This window comes from Strigops habroptila, chromosome 3 (genome assembly GCF_004027225.2).
Source record: "Strigops habroptila isolate Jane chromosome 3, bStrHab1.2.pri, whole genome shotgun sequence".
Taxonomy (NCBI): Eukaryota; Metazoa; Chordata; class Aves; order Psittaciformes; family Psittacidae; genus Strigops; species Strigops habroptila.
Genome location: NC_044279.2, coordinates 66,530,408 through 66,550,700, shown reverse-complemented (window position 1 = coordinate 66,550,700; position 20,293 = coordinate 66,530,408). Strand labels below are relative to the sequence as shown.

The window sequence follows — 20,293 nt, the reverse complement described above, 5'->3', positions numbered from 1 at the left end:
AAAGATCTTCCTGTGAAGTGGCTCACGCACTGCCTTCAGAAATCAATTACCCTGCTCCCTTAGGAAGGAACCCAGGGTTGCAGTCCACCCTAGGGTCTGTCACAACAGGTGGAAAGAGAACACCACAGAAGCCCTTGCTTAGGTCTATAAGTGCCAAGTGTTGTGTCCCTTACCCAGCTCACAGGCAGCTGGAATAGGAGAGCAATGGGCTGAGGGGATATGCAAGGTTTCCTTGCCTTGTAGAGGCTTTGCTTCCTCCCAGCCCTGAATTCGTCTCATTTTAGCAGTGAAATTCTATCTTCTTCATGATTGCACCGGCAGGCTTTTGTCAGCGAATTTGGTGATGTTCAAACCTGCCTCAGGGGTGAGGAGCCAAGAGATCTGAGTCAAAGTGGCGGAAAGACTGCTGCTGAGAAGCCAAGTTTCTCTTTCGCGGGGTGCTGAGCGGGCAGTTACACTAATGCAGGATGCCATCTGTTTTTTCCTTCTCTAAAAGGTCGTGTTTACCAAACATTGCAGAGGCAAGAGAGGTCTGGGGTTAAAGTAACAGTAATTAAACGCTGATGAGCAGGGTCCCCCCATGCCTTCACTGTCCACTTGGTGCTTTTCACACCTCAGTGTTAAGCACAGGTGCCCTGTTGACACAGCCACAAGTAACTTCCCCTGCAGTGACAGGCTGTGGGACCTCCTCCTAGTCTAACCTGCAGAGACAGCACAGCAACCAGCCTGCGGCATCAAGCACTGAGGTGTGATGGGCAGCCGAGAAATGGGATGTACTTCCTAAGCTGAGCTCTGTGCTCCTGCAGCAGGAGGCATGGCTGGGAAGGGAGGAGAATAGAGGGTGGCCCAAATGTCATTCTGATTTGTCACCCAGACACACATAGGAGCTATAAGAAAAAACCTATGTGACAACCACACTACACAGCACAGCCAGCCTTGCACTATAAACACCATTTCTCCTACAGTGGGAGCTGCCTTAGGTATTCCAAGTCACCCTCTGGAGGAACCTGTTTCCATGAAAAACAGAGGTCCTGGTCCTCAGGTGGCTGAAGTTAGCCATGGAGAGCCTGGCCACATACAAGTGTCCGAAAAGTTAGCTCCTGTAGTGCTGTTCTGTAGCAAAAGGAACAACAACACAACAATGTGGGAATTAAAGCGCACACAGGGGTCATGTTTAAATACCAAATCTGAAATCAAAGCCCTGACTTTGGCATTTTGAATGCTGTGGGACATGAGGTGTTAGCTAGTGTTATTACATTTTCTGTCTGCTTAATATACATCTCACCAAAGCCACTTTAAGCAATGTTGAAAAGATGTTGCCTGGTTCAGTCTGTGCTAAAGGATGTTAAATTTAATTCATTTCCAGTATATTTACCGTACTGTGCTGTCAAATCTATTTTACAGGTGTGCATGCCAGCCTTTTCGTGAAACAAGTAATACATTCTGGGCTGGGTAATAAGCTTGGCTAATTGTCATTAATTCCTCTTGGGTAAAACTAGTGTGAGAAGATGGCTTGATGCCACTGCTTTGCAAGGTGTTACATGAATGTAGACAAAATCAGAATCTTGTTCCTATATTTGTCTGTGTTGGGGAGACTGTCTGGGAAAGCTGCAGCTTGGCTGGCAGGGGATGATTTGCCACGATCAAGTTCCAAGTTCCCTGCCTCTCTGGCAGGATAGACTTCTGCCTTCCATCATTTTCAGCATGCTTCCAGAGAGCGTTGCCTCCAAGTCTCCTTAAAACCTGAACTTAAAAGCAAATCAGAAGCAATTCTTTAGCACTCAGGCCCCCAGCATGTCAGAAATCGCTGAACCTTGAAAAGATCCCGTAATATATTACCAAGCCTGTCTCAGCCATTTTTTTCATTGAATTCTGATCAACCCATTCACCATATGTTATGGGTGTCCTCAGGGAACATTGAAATGAAATAAACTGAAAAGGCACTTTGGACCCTGCTAACTCAGCAATTGATTTTTTTATTTATTTATTTTCTGAGCAGGGAAAGGAGAGAGGACAGAGGAAATGCTGAGATGTCTTAAGACAGAGGGAGCACAGGTTCTTGCAGACCTGGGGTCTGGACTCTGTTCTCCTGGCATTAGCTAGTGACCTCTTTTTCTAATTCTCCCTGTGGCACTTTGTGGTTTTTATTCTGACATCCCTGAAGCTTTGAAGTCTTGCATGGCTCTCTGGCCATGATAATACTAATCACAGCACTTTAGACCAGCATATATACAATAACCAACTGATCCTCATAAGGAGCTCTGTGTAATAGATTCATAAATTTTCACGGTCCTTCACAAATAGTCCATGTAGTCTTTGCCTCAGTTACAGGTCACAGTCCTGCACACTGACCTTGAATACCATGAAGAAGGCATTTGGTAAGTTATACATGGGAAACGGCAACGCGGTCTTCTGGAGTGACACAGGGACACAAACAAGAGGTGAAATCAGTCTCTGTAGTACTTTTGGAACACCTCACACCCACAGCTTCCCCCTATACAATTAGCTAAATCTTTTTGCATAACCACTATACCTGCCAACAGGGCATCTGACCATCCTCTTCTTGAGTGACTGGTTTCTTACACTGCTGTCCAAGTCCAGAAGAGCCATTGCTATTTTTGGTATTCTGTTATTGCTCTTATTCATCTGCAGTAATTTTTCTTCTGTAGAAGAGAAGGAACAAAGAGATGAGTTTTGTGTCTTGACCACATGGGAGTTGTGTAGCTCTGGGGTGATCAGTGAGAAAGCTCAGTTTTAATTTCTTACAGGACTAACATTACTGTCCTTGAGAAGTGTAGCTCTCCTGACCCTAGAGCCCCGTTTAGTCACTCAGCTACTCTGTAAACACCTTTCTGAGAGCTCTGAAAATTACTCTTAAGACCATGAACTGATGCTGGTATTTGAGAGCAGTGCAATTGAATATAATGTCTGGAGCATCCAACTTCTGTGTTCCTCCCTACTGATCTAGCTTGAAATTGTCTTGAAATATTTGGGGGGAGGGGGCTGAATGTTCTTTCTCAAGTCATCAGGAATGGGAATGTTTAAACCTGACAGTCCAAGATCCAACACGTAACCATGGTTCAGCTCCGCAGCTGGCAGTTAGAAGCACAGATCCTTGCCAAGCTGGAAATGTGCTTTTCCAGCAGCAAGGAGATGGTGAGAAGTATGCAAAGGTAATGCACCATCCTGATGCTGTAGGAACCGAAGATCAGTCAGATCTGTCCCAGGACAGAGTATGATACAACAGCTCATCATGGGGAGCTGATACTGCTGGGAATGGGCAGATGGACTTCTCTGGATTGGTAATGTAATATCACTGATTTGGGCTTCAGGTTTCCAAAGTACCAGGAAGGGAGAAAAAAGAAAGTCATAAAAACCCTTCTTTCCTCTATCGTCTCTGTACATCCTTCCCTCAATGTACTCCTTATATAAATTCTTCCTAAGAAATTTGCAAATAGAAGCTAAATATCAGAGGTCCAGCTTACACGTGCTAGACAAAAATACTTATGGGTGCCTAGCTGAATTGTCTCAAAAGATGGTGAGAGCTTTTCCACCATCCTGCTTTCTTGAAACAAATACTAGGATTCAGCCCAGAACCCTGATACCCCTGTTTTGAAATACTAGGCTACTACAGTATTTCATATAAGCCTTCAGTCAGACTGCAGTCACCATCTTTGTTAACAAAACTGGTTTCTGTCTGCAGAAAGCATATACAAGTAGTAGCAGTGTAAAAGCAGCAGTGCAAAAGTAGCAGGAGATACCAGAAACATGAGAGATGTTTTCTATAGCAGGTGACTATATTTGTAATATAGTATTTGTAATACTGACTATTTGTATATATGTATTGTGTATCTATTTGTAATAATGACTAAGCTGGTTACTATGGGTCATAAAAGACATGTAGGAATGAACATCTAGGATGAACAGAACAGCTGAATTTGTAGTCTTCGTTTTCTACCTGATTGCAAGTGATTTACATTAGTATTACGACTTTCAATCAAACAGAAGTCAAAGACATTACAAACCTTCCCTACCTGATTGCATGACTAGCAGAAAATTGCTTCATTTAGCATGCAAGAGTAGCTGTAAAAACTACGAAAGATGGTGGTATATGATACTTTAGGACAGCAAGTGAAGAACACTGATTATGCCTGAAACTGCAGGGGGGATGCTGGGATGCAGAACTAAATTAGCCTAGTTGGAGTTTGGCCAGGACATTGGGATACACACCTTAGACTCTGCATGGGACTTCTAATTATTACAAGTGGTCTGAAAAATTTTCTCATCCAAGAAATAGAATGTGCAATAGCGCCATTCCCTTCTTTCATCCTACAGCCAGGGAGGTTGACTGCTTGCTGACCAAGGAAAGCAAGTAGATTCCCACAGTTACAATAGCTCCTGAGCCTTCACTTATGAACAGAACCTGTGCTCCACTAGTGCTAATCTGTGCCACTCAGGACAGAGGGAAAAAATCAGGATCATTAAGGTTTTAGCCTCTGTTTCTCTGCAGCATCAGTTTTGATCTCTAGCAGTGCGTTTTGTTTGTCATATGGAAGCTTCATCAGTCACTGCTACTGAACAACAGAGAATAGGCCTTTCCACAACATTTCCTCAGAAACAGGTTCAAGATTGAGTAAACCTGGGAGAAATATAGGGTGGTAAGTGGAGCCATAGAGCTGTAATGCCAACATTCAGGCTGCTAAGCAAACTCTGTCTTTGCCTCCTTTTTCTATTGCTTATAAGTCACTAAAGTTTGCCAGCTGGAGACAGAATTTCCCAGGTTTGATCTCTTGCCCAAAGGTGAAGTAGGTTTGTCTTTCATTTTTAGAGATTTCTTTTTTTCTCACTATGTAGAAGTGGTTCAGCCATTTATTTTTCTCACAAAGGAACATGTAGGAACTATTGCCACTTCAGCAAGAGTATTTTCTATTGCTTTCTGAATAGCACAACAGCCAAACAAGCAGGGGGTTATAAAGTTTATATTTAGCATAAAAACATCTAGCTGAAAAATGCCTTTGAGTGCTCCAGTGGAGTCTGATTTTGATTCGACTGAGTTTTGACCCTCAGAAAATTCCACGCATAAGCTCAATACATTCATTATGGGTGTATTCACTGGGCTCAGAGCATGCATGGAGGTGGAAGGCAAGGTTGTACTGAACGTACGTGTGGTTAGCGTGTGTCCGTATCCTAGCACAGTGTCTTTAGAAGCACTACGAGTGGGAGCACTGAGCTTGGTGGTGGTCTCGCACATCTGTGACTGAATGTGCACTTAGTGCTTGCAGTCTTAGGACCATCCTGTGTCTTGAGGAATAACCTAAATGCCTAATGAGGTTAAAGGGAGCTTCTGAGCATTTTTGGTTGGTCCAACAGCCTCTGCCTCATTGTAAGGGTAAGAATCTGGTCTGGTGAGGATACCTAGGGTCAGACAAAGCCTAGACATCAGCGGGTAGGTCCTTGGTGATGAGGCAGGTCCAAGGTCAAGCTGTTGAGTCAGCATCAGATCAAGGGGGTCCATGGCCATGGAAAGGGGAAAGCTGTGGCAGAGCTGGAGACCAGTAAGCTTACGGTGTTGTTGGGTTAGGGACTGACTGCTCTGGGCTGGGCTGAAAAGGGGAAACTGTACAGGGGATATTAGTGGGGTCTCCAGGAGAGGCCAGTCAGGCCATAAGGGTCTAGTAGTATACTAAGGGCCTTGACAAGGCTTTCCAGAGAACCTGGGAAATCTTCATGTCCGGAGATACTCAGGAGTTGACTTGAGATCAACCTTATCTGTCTGAAAATGGCACTGCTTTGAGTGGGGAGCTGAAATAGAGACGTCCGGCCTTCCCTCCCAGCCTACCTTGTTCTGTTTTTCGACAAAGCCTGCTGGTTTTTCTTTTACATTAACAGTACATCCAGGATATCCTGTCACTATGAATGTTACTCACTCAAACCTTAAATTGTGCGTGACAGAAAGCCAAATAGGTAGCATACACTAGGGGTGATGTACACCCTTACAGAGTGATGAGCCTGAATGCTGCAAACTTTTACACACCCACTTCACATTCTACCATGAGCAGTCAGTGGAGGTCCTCAAAAAAATAGTTAAACATATGTGCAAGTGTTTGGAGGACCATCACACCAAGGAGTATTTGCTGGCATTTAGAGCCCATTCATGTTCCAAGAGAAGTCAACTAGCTCTCTAGTCTACTGTCTCAGACCCTGATCTGCCCTAAAGAAAGTATGTGTGTACGGTGGCCTTGACTCAGCAGAGCAATTTGGGATATGTGTCTTGGTGAATCAGAGCTTATGCATCTAGCTGAAATCGCTTTGTAGGGCACAGTCCGGTTCCCAGTAAAACACTTGTGAGGCTTTTGGCATTTACTTCGATGAAAACATGATGGAAATCTGTGTCACCTGGTCATCCCTTGAGCTGAGAATAAAAGTTAAAATGAAAATGGATAGAACAGAGGCTGCCAATAAAAATGGTACAATGTGAGCTCTAGGGGAAAAGGCTTTTATTAACGTTTCCTGCAATATGGATGGGCACTGAACAGAAGGAGTTAAAATGGGTACATCCTTTACATGTACATCTTTAGAAGCAGAAAAAAGAGTGTTCAATTTTATGGTATCAGGAACAGAACAAGGAAAGAATTTATAAGGCATACAACTGAAAAGGACAGTTTTATGCCTCATTTTAATGGTGGTATTTCCTGATTGATGAGTATGCAGATATGTCATTTTAATATGCTTTGACAAGGTTGGTTATATAGCATTTATGTATGAGACTGGTTTCTTCTGTGAATTTATTTTTGAAGTCTTAACTGGTGACTACCAGTATGCTTGTGTATAAAATAAGAAGCTTTTTACCTTCAAATTCTTCATCTTTCTTAGTTCTGAAGTTGCAGTACTGTCTTTGGTTCATCACATTTGAAGCCCTTTTAGAAACTGTGGGAATATTTCTATATTTGGTTGTTGAATCTACTCAACAGAAGAGCTACCATTGGAGAGAATAAATTTCATTTTAAAGTACTAGTAAGTATGCAAAAGTGCTCTGAATCTTAGGAGCCAAAGTCTATTTACAGTTAGAAGACTTGGGCTCTTAAGTGCTTATAGCACTTTTGAAAATGAGACTTAAATGCTCCTAAGTAATTTGGGTACTACAGAAAATCATATCTAATTTCCCTCGTTTTGTGCTGACATCAACACCAATCATAAAATGATTTGTTATCTAGATGGTAGCAGAACTGGTCGCATATGCAGCAAATCCAAGAGAAAGAAATAAGATTCAGAAGTGAATTAAATAATTTAATGGTGTTTAAATATGGGAGGCAGTACACATCGTTGGTTTCAGTGGTTCTGGAGTAATTATTTCCAAAGTAGATGTTGCTCTCAGCTAAACACTCCTCCCCTGGAAAACAGTGGAGCTGTATCTGATGTACACAGTGCAGTACAGCCCAGTCCACGCAGGCTGGCCTGCACACTCCTGGAAATCCTAAGTTATTCCTTTGTGGCCACTGGAAGGAGACTAACGTAACAACAAACACACACTCCAATGCGTCAAACAGTCCCCCAGAATACCAAAATCTTGTTTGAAAGTGGGTGATTTTGCAGAATATTTGGGAAGAGAGGTTAAGGACAGACTGCTCAGCCCTTCAATGGATCAGATGTATGCTAATCCCATGCTGTCTGGAGCAGCATGTCAGCTCTCTTAAGAGTGCGCTGTTGTCAGGCCCTGGTTTCACACAGTTACTGCTGTGGCTGATGGGAGAAAAGGGGATTTTCCTTTCTCCACAAGATCCTAGTGGCCAGAAAAGATGGCCACTTTTATGGAAGTTCTGCAGTCTGCTATGGCTGTATTGCAGACATGCTTTAAAGAGTCAGGACCTCAGGGCTGGCTGACTCTGTTGAATCTCTATACTCTCAGCTCTCCAAGAGTTCCTCTGGAAACTCTGCAACATTCAGCTGCCCCTGCCCCATTTCTCACATGCCCTTAGAAATTCCAGGGTAAAACTGGATCCTTGAGATCCAGGCTCCATGCCAGATGGAACTCTGGGATGCGCAGGGAGATGCTGAGCAATAGGCAGCAAGGGCAGAGGGGTGACTGCCAGCTGCTAGCTGGTATAGAGAGCAGGAGAGGTGTCCATAGGCTGTGGCACCCTCCTTTGCACCTCACCTGCAAGGGCAGCACTGGGCAGCTCCAGGAGTCTCAGGGCTGGCACATAGAGTGTGTGCAGGGCAGGAGCCTGCTCTTAGGGAGAGAGGGATCAGAGCTTTGGCTGCATCAACCTAAAGTGTTGATCCATCACTGAGAGAGACCCCTCACAGCCCAGGCTCCCTAGACATTTAAAATGCAGCTCAGTGACTGAGTACAGCAAACAGCAGTAAACATAATCATAACTAAAATATAATAAAAACAAATAAAACAAGCAAAACATTGCGTTTTGTTCACAGTGACGATCCCAGCGGTTCCACAAGCAAGAAAGCCGGGTGTGAAACGGAGGATCCGAAGGAGGCCGGCAGACAGAGTGGCCAGGAAGGCAGGTCCGACACCCAGACGCTAAAAGCCCAGCATGCGGAGCTCCAAGAAGAGCAGGCAGCGGGGTGTTCCCCTCTGGTGCAGAAGGCGAGCCTCCACCACACGGGCTCCCCAGTGAGAGTGCAGCGCAGCAAAGGGACGGCCTCGTGTTCCCATGCAGCTGCCTCCGATTATGAGCTCTCCCTTGACCTAAAGAATAAACAGGTACAGGGGCTTCCTCCTCAGGCTGTGGGAAAAGGGGACGGGATGGGTGGGATTGCATTCACACTGTGCTGGGACGTCTTTCAGCAAATACCTTAGCCTTTTGTTCACCTGAGCAGGCCTGGCCCTTTAGTTCCATGGGGCTGATGGAGGAAGTAGCTTCCCCATTCTGACTGCAACACCCTTTCACCCAAACCTGCTGGTCTCTGCTCACCATTGCCTGGGTTCTGTGGTCCAACATGGACCCAGATACTCTGGTGTCACTGTAGGCTTAGAGATGAGTTGCAGGCAGTCAAGAGCTGCAGTATCCAGAGATACTGTCTTACTCATAAGCATACAGTGCCTGTAGTGCTCCCAACAACTGGTCCCAAAAGTCCTCCTTCATGGGAGAAGTCTCCAAGAGCTGTCTTCCCTTCTTGGATCATGCTTGGCAGACCCCCAGTGCATTTCTGCATTAGTCTCTTCAAAGCATGTGTTTACAGGGAAGAGGGATTTATTCAATGAGTATACTGCACAGTGTCTACCACAATGTTTGAGTATTGCTACCATCATTGCCTTCAATCCAGTAATGGATACTGAAGAGACACGCAAGTTTACCAGGCTGAAAGTGATTCAATTCTTGAAGTTGCAAGCCTTGCTTCCTGTGCCTGAGGCTACAGCCTAGCTCCAGAGCACAAGTGTACCCATCTCTAACTGCACCTCCTGATGGGCTCCCAGCAGGGGATAGCAGAACAGGGGCTAATAGCAGCTGGCCTCCTCACTCAAAAGCAATGAGGTGGAATGTGCGCCCTACACCCCCGTCTCTGCAGATTACAGCCCAGGAGAGAGGTTGTGCAAAACAAAACCTAAAGAATGGTTTCTGACTTTTCCCTGGGATGGCAGCTCAATCAGAGGCTGTTTGATATGCAGACCCTGTAGTATGTGAGATGAGGAGGACAAGCAAATGCTAGTGACAGTGTCCCGTTTATGTTCAGTTGTCAAATTCAGTGGGAGCTGTGCTATTGCAGATGAAGGGTCTCAGCTAATGAGGTTCCCACAGAAGAAGCTGCTGCTTTAGGGACATCTGTTGGCCACTTCCCTCAAGGCATTGCTGCTGTCCCTAAACATATATGTCAGATCAATGGACCAATAAATTCCTGAGCAGAAAAGAGACCTTGGCTCTTTAGCTCCGTCTTTCTCAAAATGCCGCATACTCAATTCAGACAGAATTCTTGCTTCATACCAGGAAAAGAAACAAGAGAAACCAATTAACTGGTCTCACAAACTAATGTGACATGTCTTTAGGGTAGGCCAGACCTTGGCTGCTATATCTGGGCTTAGCTTCCTCAATGTCCTAGAGCTGCTCTGATTTGTCCTGGGGAGTGTCTGTCCTGTGTTATTTTAGCTTTAAGGTCATGTTGTCCTATCACTGTTCTTGCAGCAGAGGCCAGACCTGCCCTGGACGCATGTGAAGCAGAGAGACATGTTAGCTGCTCATTCATTAAATTCTGGTGCCTTGCAATACTGACCTTGCAGGGACATAGCCTATCTCATAAGTGAAACCACTTTTCTCAAAGCAAAGGGGGCTTACAGTGTGCGTTCTCCTCCAGCCTGATGGATGTCCTCAGGGGATTGCCTGCAGCTCTGAAAGGACAGATTTTCAGGGGGTGAAAAGTGCTAGGACCCTCAAGCACTGTCCCAGTAGTTCCCTACTCATAGCACAAATTGTAATACATGAATAGAATTTACAGTAAGAAAAGCAGGTGGAAGGAGACATTTTTAGTCTCAAAGTGCAGTTGAAGTCACATTTACCTTTTGGGAGATGAATGAGTGCTGGTGAGGAAGGAGAGTAGCCTACAGACTCCTCTGCAGGGCTTGGAGGTGCAGGTCATCATACTAGATGGTTGGTGAGTGGGGTCATGGCTCTCCTTGCTCTCTATCCCATGAAACAAAGCAAGCTGACAGTGTGCAGAGCAGAAGTGCACTATGCTGAAAGGCTGGAAAGGAAACTCAAGTGCTGAAATTCCCCTGTGTCTAGATTCTATTGTACTGTCGGGGATCACAGGAGAGAGGAGCATGCTTTCAGTTGTGCATGCTCTTCTACTGTGCTGAAGCATGGTTAGATGTCCCATGGATGAAGGAAAATGTTCCATTAACACATGGCTTTTATAGCAATGTCTTTCCATTGTGAAAGGTTGGTGGGAGGCAGAGGCATTAAGAATGGGTGACGGAGGGCATGTATGCTCTGTATGTCTTTTTGTTATTTTTTACAGTGCATGCATTGACTTGGGTGACTCAGGTTCTGTCACTGAGCATGATCCTCTCTTTGCTAACATGGTGGCATGCCGCCATGCTCAGTGGCAACCTGGGTGGAAAACCAGTGCTAAATGAGAATAAGATCAGGCCCTTTCTCTCCTGGCAGATCTGTGAATTTATGCCTGTGGGCAACAAAACCATGGGGTGTGTACCTCAAATGTTTGGCCATATCCAGGCCTGGCACTTTGATTTGCCTTAGGCTGACCTTGTTAAAGCTCCCTTCATGTGCAATCCCTCATGGCAATGGATATTTCCCAGCCATTTCTAATTCAGCCACAAGGCCTGAATTGCTCATACTGAGTGTTCATGTTGAGACCCAGAAATGTATTAAGCTAATTATTCTTTGAAATCCCTCTGACCCCCTCCTGTTTTTCCCTTCCTTTGGCGCTGGCTGTCAAATCATTCCCCAGAGAAGAGTAGCTTTAAGTAGGCAATTACTTGTGATTCACAGGGTTTATTAGGAGTGAGAGAAGGCCAATCATGTCTGGCCTTTCTCTCCTCTCAAATGGGAAGAGAAGGTTCCTCCAGCAAGCCAGACATACATCTCCATTACCTGTGACTGCTGTGGTGCTAATGGATGCCCTTTGCACCTCTCAAGAGAAAGAAAACAGGCCACAGCACTGTGAAATCCTTAATTCCTCTGGAGTGTCAGTTAGCTCGACTTGATAGCAAATGTGAATGTCTCAGACATCAGTAAACAGCAAATGTCTGGGCTACATCAAGAAGAGAGACAGAGACCTACTCCTACCAAGCAAGGGTGGGGAGGAAAGTTCTCTATGGGGCTGCTGCTTCTGGCTTTGCCGGTCTTCTCAAGCATCCTTTGGACCAGTCCTCAGTCCTTGTTATCACAGCTACAAGACACTGTAGGACTCCCCTCGCTTTGGATAGGGCTGGATGGCAGTGGACCACATGCAGAACCCATCTTTGCACAGCTGGTATGAGATGGAGAACAGACTAGGTTGGGAGTCCTCTCACTTTACATCTTGTTCTGCTCCTTGATGCTTTAGTCCTTTGGGAGGACTGAGATAATGGGCTGCAAAAAGCTGGTGATGTTTTATCAAGGTGCTGACAGCTTGCACCATTCCGTTAGACTTTTAGAAGGATCTCTTCTCTTGGTGATTATTGAAAGTCTGCTTTTTCGGGAACTGTCCTTGCATGAGATAAACTGGCCTTTTACTTCAGATCAGCAATGACATCTTGTCTTTGCCTCTAATAAGATCAGTGCTTATGAATCTCATGTTTTCAGAATGGCTGTCACCTCCTTGGAAACCTCAGATAATTGTAAGGCTTTTGCTTCTGCCTTATTTTGCATTTTACTATTATTCTGTCCCTCAGATGGCTGTATCTGTCCCTCCCATTTGTTCCTCTTTCCCTCCCAACACAATTAGCTCTACATTTTCATTAACCAGACCATTATATTAAGTGCTCACGGTCAGTTGTCAGTAATAACTATCTGGGTTGGGCCTGTGTAGGTTATTGGTTTAATTTGCACTTATCTGCATCAGCTTTCCTCCTGAAGTGGAGGGCCAAGGAATAGCTCAGTCTCTTTTCAGGGACGCCAACTTGAAGAGATGTGACAGGAGTGCTGGTTTTATGGTAGGATTTAAGATGGTCATTTTGGAAAGAAGGACAAAGAACCCCAGCAAAGCCCTTCTGCTTGCTACCCAGAATCTCTTTTTATCCCTGTATTCCTCTTTACTGCCGCATCAGTTCTTTCTGGGGGGACAGTACGGCAAGTACTAGGGCAATGTTTTTTAAATTAAGGGTAAGCAGATGTCATGGTTTAATCCCAGCTGGCAACTAAGTACCACACAGCCACTCGCTCACTCCCTGCTTCCATTGGTCGCATGGGGAGGAGAATTGGAAAAAGGTAAAACCCGTGGGCTCAGATAAGAACAGTTTAATAATAAAAATAAGTAAATAATGATGATGATGGTGTTGATGATGATGGTGATGAACAAAAAGAAGAAAAGGAGAGGGAAAGAGAGGAATAAAACCTAAGAAACCTAAGTGATGCACAGTATGATTGCTCACCACCCACTGACTGATGCCCATCCTGTCCCTGAGCAGCGATTGGCAGCTAAGCATGGCATTCCATGGAATAGAATATCCCTTTGGCTAGTTTGGGTCAGGTGTCCTGTCTCAGCTCCCTCCCAGCTTCTTGTGCCCCTCCTCACAGGCAGAACATGGAAAACTGGGAAGTTCTTGACTTAGAATAAGCAACTTAGCAACAACTAAACCACCAGTGTGTTACCAACATTGTTCTCAGCCTAAATCCAAAACACAGCACTGCACCAGCTACGAGGAAGAAAATTAACTCTGTCCCGGCTGAAACCGGGACAGGAGAACTCTGAGTCAGCTGTCTCTACAACTGCAGTGGCCAACCCCACTGCTAAGCAAATTGCTAGTATTTCTCAGTGCTGCGCTTGATGCTTACTTTGGACAGATGTGAATTCAGAGACAAGGAAAACAGAAAACAGCAGCTTTACATTTGAGCACAAGCAAAGGTTCCATTCTTCATTTCCAGAGAGGAAATTATGAAAGGATGTGCCCTGAGTCCCACTCCCTTCCAGAAATGGCAGTCTCCCACCCAGTGCAGCAGGATCCCTAGACCTGTTGCCCCCTGGGGTGATGGGGTGCCAGTGTGAATGGTCTGCAGTACTTATTCCAGCAGCCAGGATACCAGCGCAGGGACAGAATGCCTGGGGTCATGTTGTTCCTCTCTTTCTGTCGTCTCCCAGGGTCATATTGTCTTGCCCAGAGGAGCTAGTATTGGAAAGATGCCAGAGGTGATTTACACTTCTTGCAGCTGTCATTCCAGGCCTTCTTGTACCTAGATCACTCACTGATGGTTTTATCTGCAATTTACATGTATTACAAAAAAGGAAAACAAGAAGGAAGCAGATGATAGGACTCTGGAAACTGACGCTTATGCCTCAGTCTTGCTTTGACTACAAAACCAGTTTGCACTTAAAGTCAGATCTTCCGTGAGTTCAGTCCTTTGTCCTGTGAGCACTGGGCCAGCAAGGCATGGTGAGGGGCAAGTGTCTGGGTATAAGGACACAGTCAGTAAGACTCACCCTTTGGATCTGCTAATGAGCTCATACTCACCACATGAATGATGTAGTGAATCCTCTGTTAATTCAGGGCTGATTTTACCAGCACTCCCAGTCCTGCATTCCCCTTTTTTTTGATTTCCACATGTGCACACACACACACACACAAACACTACAGTCTGCACCTGCGCTCGGCCCTGTAAAGTGCCAACAGTGTAGAGGTTAGCTCATAGTTCAATCAAAACCTCAGTGAAGGTAGTTCGAGATCATCCTTATGTTTTCTTCAATCCCATCATCCACCATCATCTTCACACTGTCCCCCTTGTCCTGCATCAGTCACTCACTGGAACCAAGTCATCTAACATTATCCTGTAGGATGCTAGTGAAGGCCCAGCTGCAGACGAAGAGTGAGGGTATTACCAGGAAGTATAAACACTAGACTATGGAAGAGAAATTACAATACATACTTGTTTTGTTGAAGCCTATTGAGATGCCATTTAGTTGTGTGTGTATGTATTTACACCTGTGTTTGTTGTTTCCAGCTTGGGAAGAAGTAAATCCTACTTCTACCTGTTCTCGATATCTTGACTCAACCTTTAAAATCAGAATTTTTTACCTTTCAAAACTGAGAGTCTTTCTTTTCTTGAGTAGTTTTCATTTCACTGCTGGCTGACACCTGAAAAACTCCGAAATGAGAAAGGAAGACACTTTGGGATTCAGAGTGCTTTTTAAAAGACACTGAACAAACCCAGCTCCCACTGACTTCTGTGGAAGCTGATGTTTCTCACTAGTACTATGATCAACCCAGCATTTTTTGAATTTAAAAATTAACTTTTCTTTCCTATTTCTGTATGCTTTCTCCTTTCCATGAGAGTATTTCCTAAGGTGACTAAGGAGGGGAGAAGCATTACTAAGACTCTGAGATAAGGGGTGATGCTTGACATCACCAGAGCACTGCTGCGCAGGAAGACACATTGCTGGAACACTGTATGTGCAGTGATGAGCTTGCCCTAATGACCATCAGAAGTGCGTCTGCAAGGGAAGGGCACCTCCAGGCTCTAGCAGTGCAGGGCAAAGCTAATGCAGTGTTAGAAGTTCCTCTGACAGTCATTACAGACTCATCAGTGTAGGAACCAGGGTAACAGAAAGCCATTAGAAGTCAATTAGCAAAAAAAATAACATCTCCTTTTTCTATGTCTTCCAGATCGAAATGCTAGAGCACAAGTACGGCGGTCACCTGGTGTCTCGCAGGGCAGCCTGCACCATCCAAACTGCCTTCCGGCAGTACCAGCTCAGCAAGAACTTTGAGAAGATCCGCAACTCGCTGCTAGAGAGCCGCATGCCACGCCGCATCTCCCTGAGGAAAGTCCGGGTCCAGAACTCCGAGAGCTTCTCTGCTGAGAAAGCCCTGGTGGAGGGGTACAACTTTGTGGGCATCCCACTGGTGAGGTCCCCATCTTTGCCAGCCACCATCAGTGGGGCACTGACCGAGTTGGAGGACTCCTTCACGGAACAAGTTCAGTCCCTGGCCAAGTCTATTGATGATGCCCTCAGCACTTGGAGCCTGAAGACAATGTGTTCACTGCAAGATGGGGGCTCATACCAGATAAGGGAGACCTTCAGTGCTAGCTCAATGCAGCCAAACCAAGACTTAGAAGCTGAGCTGCAGGACAAGGAGAAGGAGGAAGGGCTCCTGCCAGACACCCTACCCAAGAGCAGCAGCACTCTCATGATGGCTTTTCGAGATGTCACAGTCCAGATCGACAACAAGAACATCTCTGTCTCATCGTCTACCTCGGTGTCCATGGCAAACTGCCTCAGCAACAATGCCCAAGCTGGGCTCTCTCAAGCTACCAAGGCTGAAGAAAGCCCAGGAGAAGGGGAAGAAGAAGCCAGCGAACCACCGGCTGCCCCAGAGAGCTTACCTGAGTCCACAGCTCTCCAGAACAGCCACACTTTCACCGAGGTGAATGTCAATGCTAATGGCACAGGAGACAGCAGTGCTGAGCCTGGACAGATGGCAGTGCAGAAGCTCCAGTTTGATGCTAGCAATGAGACAGGGCAAAGCAAAGGCTCTGAGTCTGAGAATGCAGACAACTCAGAGCAGCTGAGCAGCAGCAGCACCTCCACTTCAGCCAAGTCAGCCTCGGAGGTGTCCTCCAAAGAAGCACTGCAGGCCATGATCCTCAGCCTCCCGAGGTACCACTGCGAGAACCCAGCTAGCTGCAAGTCCCCCACACTTTCCACAGACACCATGAGGAAGCGCCTCTACCGCATTGGGCTCAACCTCTTTAACATGTAAGTGACTTTTCCTCCTTCGTGTTTCCCAGCCTATTTCCCCCCTCACAGGAACAGGTGATGGCAGCCTCTTGGTCTAGATCCACGTAGCTCATCCAGCTTTTTCCTTAAGTCCGTCAAGTACTGTCCTGATCTTCTGCCCAACAGAGGAACAAGCCCACAACCCCATGAGTAGTGTCCATGCTCTCCTGCGTTCTGAACCTTCAGTCCCAGTTGCTGTCCATTCGGCATCCACCAGCTGAGCCTGCCCCACTCTTTTGCAAAGGAACAAGCATAGGTGGTACTGTAAACCCAGCCCTGGTTGCTTCGCATGAGGCATTTCCAAATAAAGAGAGAGGGACAGAGGTAGAACTGAGCTTAGCTAGCCCAGTATGAGTGCTCTGGCTGTCATGTTCATTCTGGTATCTGAGTAGATTTTCACCTGACAGACCAGGTTTAGTCATCTCAATCTCTCACACATCTGAGACTGATATCCTATGAAAAGCAAAAGCAGAGCAGTCCAGAGAAGAGTTTAACTGGAGGGGTCACACAAAGTCTATTTTGGATTAGCAGAAAGCAGCTGAGCTCCTCTAAGGAGCTTTAGATTTGCTCATTGCCTTTCAGTGAGTCTTTTCTCATCTAAGCAAGCCATGAGAAATACTGGTTTTTGCTCCATCATCTCACACTCATCTTAAGCTGTCTTGGTTTCCATTTGAGTCCCCTGATGAAGATGCTGGATATGTAAGGTACTCATACTAGAAGAATGTTTTGCCACACATTAGTGAGGGCCTTTTAGTCAGAGTGAGGACTAAAGATTATGCAGTCCTAGGCAGAAGTTTTGCACAGACAAGGGGCAATGCATAGGATTTATATACGTGTAGAATGGAGGTTGTGGGCTCCAGGAGGCAGGAATGTGGAGTCCACAGCCTCCATACTACATTTACGTAGTACAGAGGGTTTCAGGACTGGGCTCAGAGCACAACAAGAGCTGAAGTGATGTTAGAGCTGACAGATCTGGGACTCTTACGGAACTGAGGAGGACATTTTACTAGCTCTGAGATCAGGTTGTGAACAGTGAGTCCATGTGTATATATCAAAGTCAGGCTTTGGGCACACACAGATTTGCCTGATGAACACAAGCAGGCTGGAACTAGAGAAGGTAGCCGCCAGACGCAGGTGGGGATGGATTATGAGATAGTTCCAGGTCCACAAATATGTTCTAGTGTTTGCGTTAGGATAGGTGGAGAGGGATGTGGGGCTCACACCTCTGCTACTGAGTGTTCCAGTATTCTCAACTGTGCTTGGCAGGAGTCCCTCCAGCCAATGTGTTTTCCTTTGGGTCCTGCACAGTTGACATGGGCATTGATGTGAAGATAAAGCAGGAGTGAGAATGCTTTTTCGCAGCCTCTCCTCCTCCCCCAGTCTGCCTGGCACACATTCATGTGACAGATTAGCAGCACCAGGTCTGCTCTGGGAAAGCAGCTCTGCCATCCTCCTTCATTCAGTGACCTGGGTTCACTGCATCTTGCAGGTCCCTGTGGGATAGAAGACTTACTGTGGAGCTCTGAAACACAGTTTCCCAGCCAGGCCTCCCCTGCTCCCTTGAAACTAGCTGCTGAAATACTGTGTGGTAACCTGTAAGGCTCAGTTTTCTTGACAAGACGTTGGAGGACAGGGAGGGAGGGAGCTGACCTGTTAGCTCTGGGGAATGAAGGTTGGTTTTTATTATTCTCTGAGTGGGATCTAAGGGACACATGGCTCCCCTTGTGACACTGTAGTGCACCTCTATCCAAGGGGCTGGGAAGGCCACTCAGCTTTCTGCAGTTATGTGGTTGTTGGTTTCCCTATCAATTTCTAGCAAGGAGCCAGTTTGCTGTTGTAGGGTTTGTGTTGTGGGCACCAACCCACATGTGGGCATGGAGCTGAGGCCATGCCTCTGTGTGTGCACATCCTTTTTGCTGACTGCTCCCCTGGACCAAGAGGTGAAGCCTGCAGTTGCTATCACCATCTGCCATAGTCTATCCGGCTTTGCATTGCCTTGAGTTGCTGCTTTCAGAAAGCAGCTCTCTGGCTCGGAGCAGCCCCCTGGGAACGCATGGATGCTGTGCTGCTGAGGCAGTTTCCCCATCTCCATTCCACAGTGAGGGGGTGGAATCCCTGGAATGGAGAGTGCTTCATTATGCAGCGCTGCTGTAATAACTCAGTGTGTGTGGGCAGCTGGCTGCGTGGGCATAGGGAAAGCCAGCAGGACGTGAGGAATCCCATAGCATTTGCTGGCAGTGCTTAACACCACTGCAGCATTAAACAAAATAACAGGCACCAGGCTCAGGAGAGATGGAAGCAGAGTTTGCTGCTGCACATCTGGGTAAAAGCTGCATGCTGCAGTACATGGGATACCTCTGCAGGTGTTCAGAGACAGAGATGTTGCACTGCTTATCAGGGGTTTGTGGATAACAAACTGAATCCCAGGAAAAACTAATGAAAGGCTGCTGTTAGTGGAAGAATAGTGTATGCAAGTATGTTTGAGTTATAGTATAGGCAGTGCAGGAGGGCTGTCACAGCTGGACTGTTGTAGCCTACATCCTCTTGCACTGTGTGTGCCATCTCTACTGAAATCTGCACATCCATGCTAGTATGTGAGCTGCATTTTTCTGGCCATATTCAGCTGCCAGCTCCTCTGGAGTGAATGCAAAGTCAGTCCAGTGGCTTTGGAGTCACTGAGTAGCTTTGGAGCAGCCGAGATCATCCTCATGCTGTGAACATCATACTGTCCCTTGCCAGACACCAAAGTGCGCAGGTGGAGGTGCATTTTATGAACTTCTATTGCTTAGCTTGACTTCTGTCCTGACCACATGGCTGTTGCACTTAGGTAACTTTGCCTGTGCTCTTCAAAGGTGAACCAGATCTGTGTGATAGTACAGAAGGTGAACTGTTGCTTTTCCCTGAGGAAGGCCTGGGTTTTTCAATATCAGATCTTGCAACTCTCCTGTTAATAAATTTAATGCGTTGGCTTGTTCCCCTAGCCACTCTCCCCAGGGATGCCATGCTGCCCAGGATATTTTCTTCATGGCGTTACAGAGTAAGCAGAACTATTTCAAGCCCATCTACTTTTTATATAGCCATGAAGCCCCTGTAAGGAGCAGGCCATTCCGAATGCTGATTCCCTTATAGCTAGACATATGTTGCTCACCCACATCCTTTACCACCTGACAGTGTCACAGTCTGTGCCTGTGCATATCATGCATTCACGTGCTCTGAGATCTCATCCTTTCCTTTCCTAACCCCAGGAAACTGCCTGAGCAAGCTCACTCCTTGAGCCTTGACATAGATCGCTGAATTTGGGTTGATGAAGTATGGAATGAAGAAGCTACCCTCTCACCTCTCCCACTCACCAGCTCAGAGAACCAAAGGAATGTGGAAATCTTCCTGGCATTTCAGTGATTCCCTTCAGCAAGAGTGCATCATGACACCCTTCAGTGGGGCAGACTGAAATATTAGAAAGAAAACCTGCTACACCGCACACACATACACACTCATTCCTGTCTGTAACGTGGGACAGGCACCACCACACAGGCTCACAGCCACTGCCAGGATACATAGAGCCATGTATGCTTATAGGAGACATGAGGAGGAAGCCAAAATATGCAGACACACAGGTTCTAATGAATGTGTACGGTGCAAGAGAAATCTGTATGTACAGGACATAGCCACGTACAAACACGTGCGCCTATTGAGACATGCACTATACCCCAAGAGCTGCAGAGCCACTGGCACAGTAACAAGCAGAAAATCACTCCCACAACCAGGCAGTCAGGCCCACTCAGCACCAGGCCTGTTCTCAGAGGGGCACCCAGAGCCACAGAGGGAGAAACCCTCTCTGTCTGCTCCCAGCTTTGATAAGGCATTCTCCAGATGCCTGGTCTCATCCACACACAGCTAAGGGTAA

General features: G+C 46.2%; 1 protein-coding gene across 5 annotated transcripts in view; it reads left to right on the top strand.

The window, feature by feature from the left end:
- IQSEC3 (IQ motif and Sec7 domain ArfGEF 3) overlaps window positions 1–20,293 on the top strand; it is a 104,057-nt gene that overhangs the window by 54,115 nt on the left and 29,649 nt on the right. For all 5 annotated transcript variants that reach the window (XM_030478739.1, XM_030478734.1, XM_030478737.1 and 2 more), the window contains exons 3-4: window positions 8,434–8,722; window positions 15,275–16,368. In XM_030478739.1, the coding sequence (XP_030334599.1) occupies window positions 8,434–8,722; window positions 15,275–16,368 (1,383 nt within the window). The remainder of the gene's footprint in view (window positions 1–8,433; window positions 8,723–15,274; window positions 16,369–20,293) is intronic.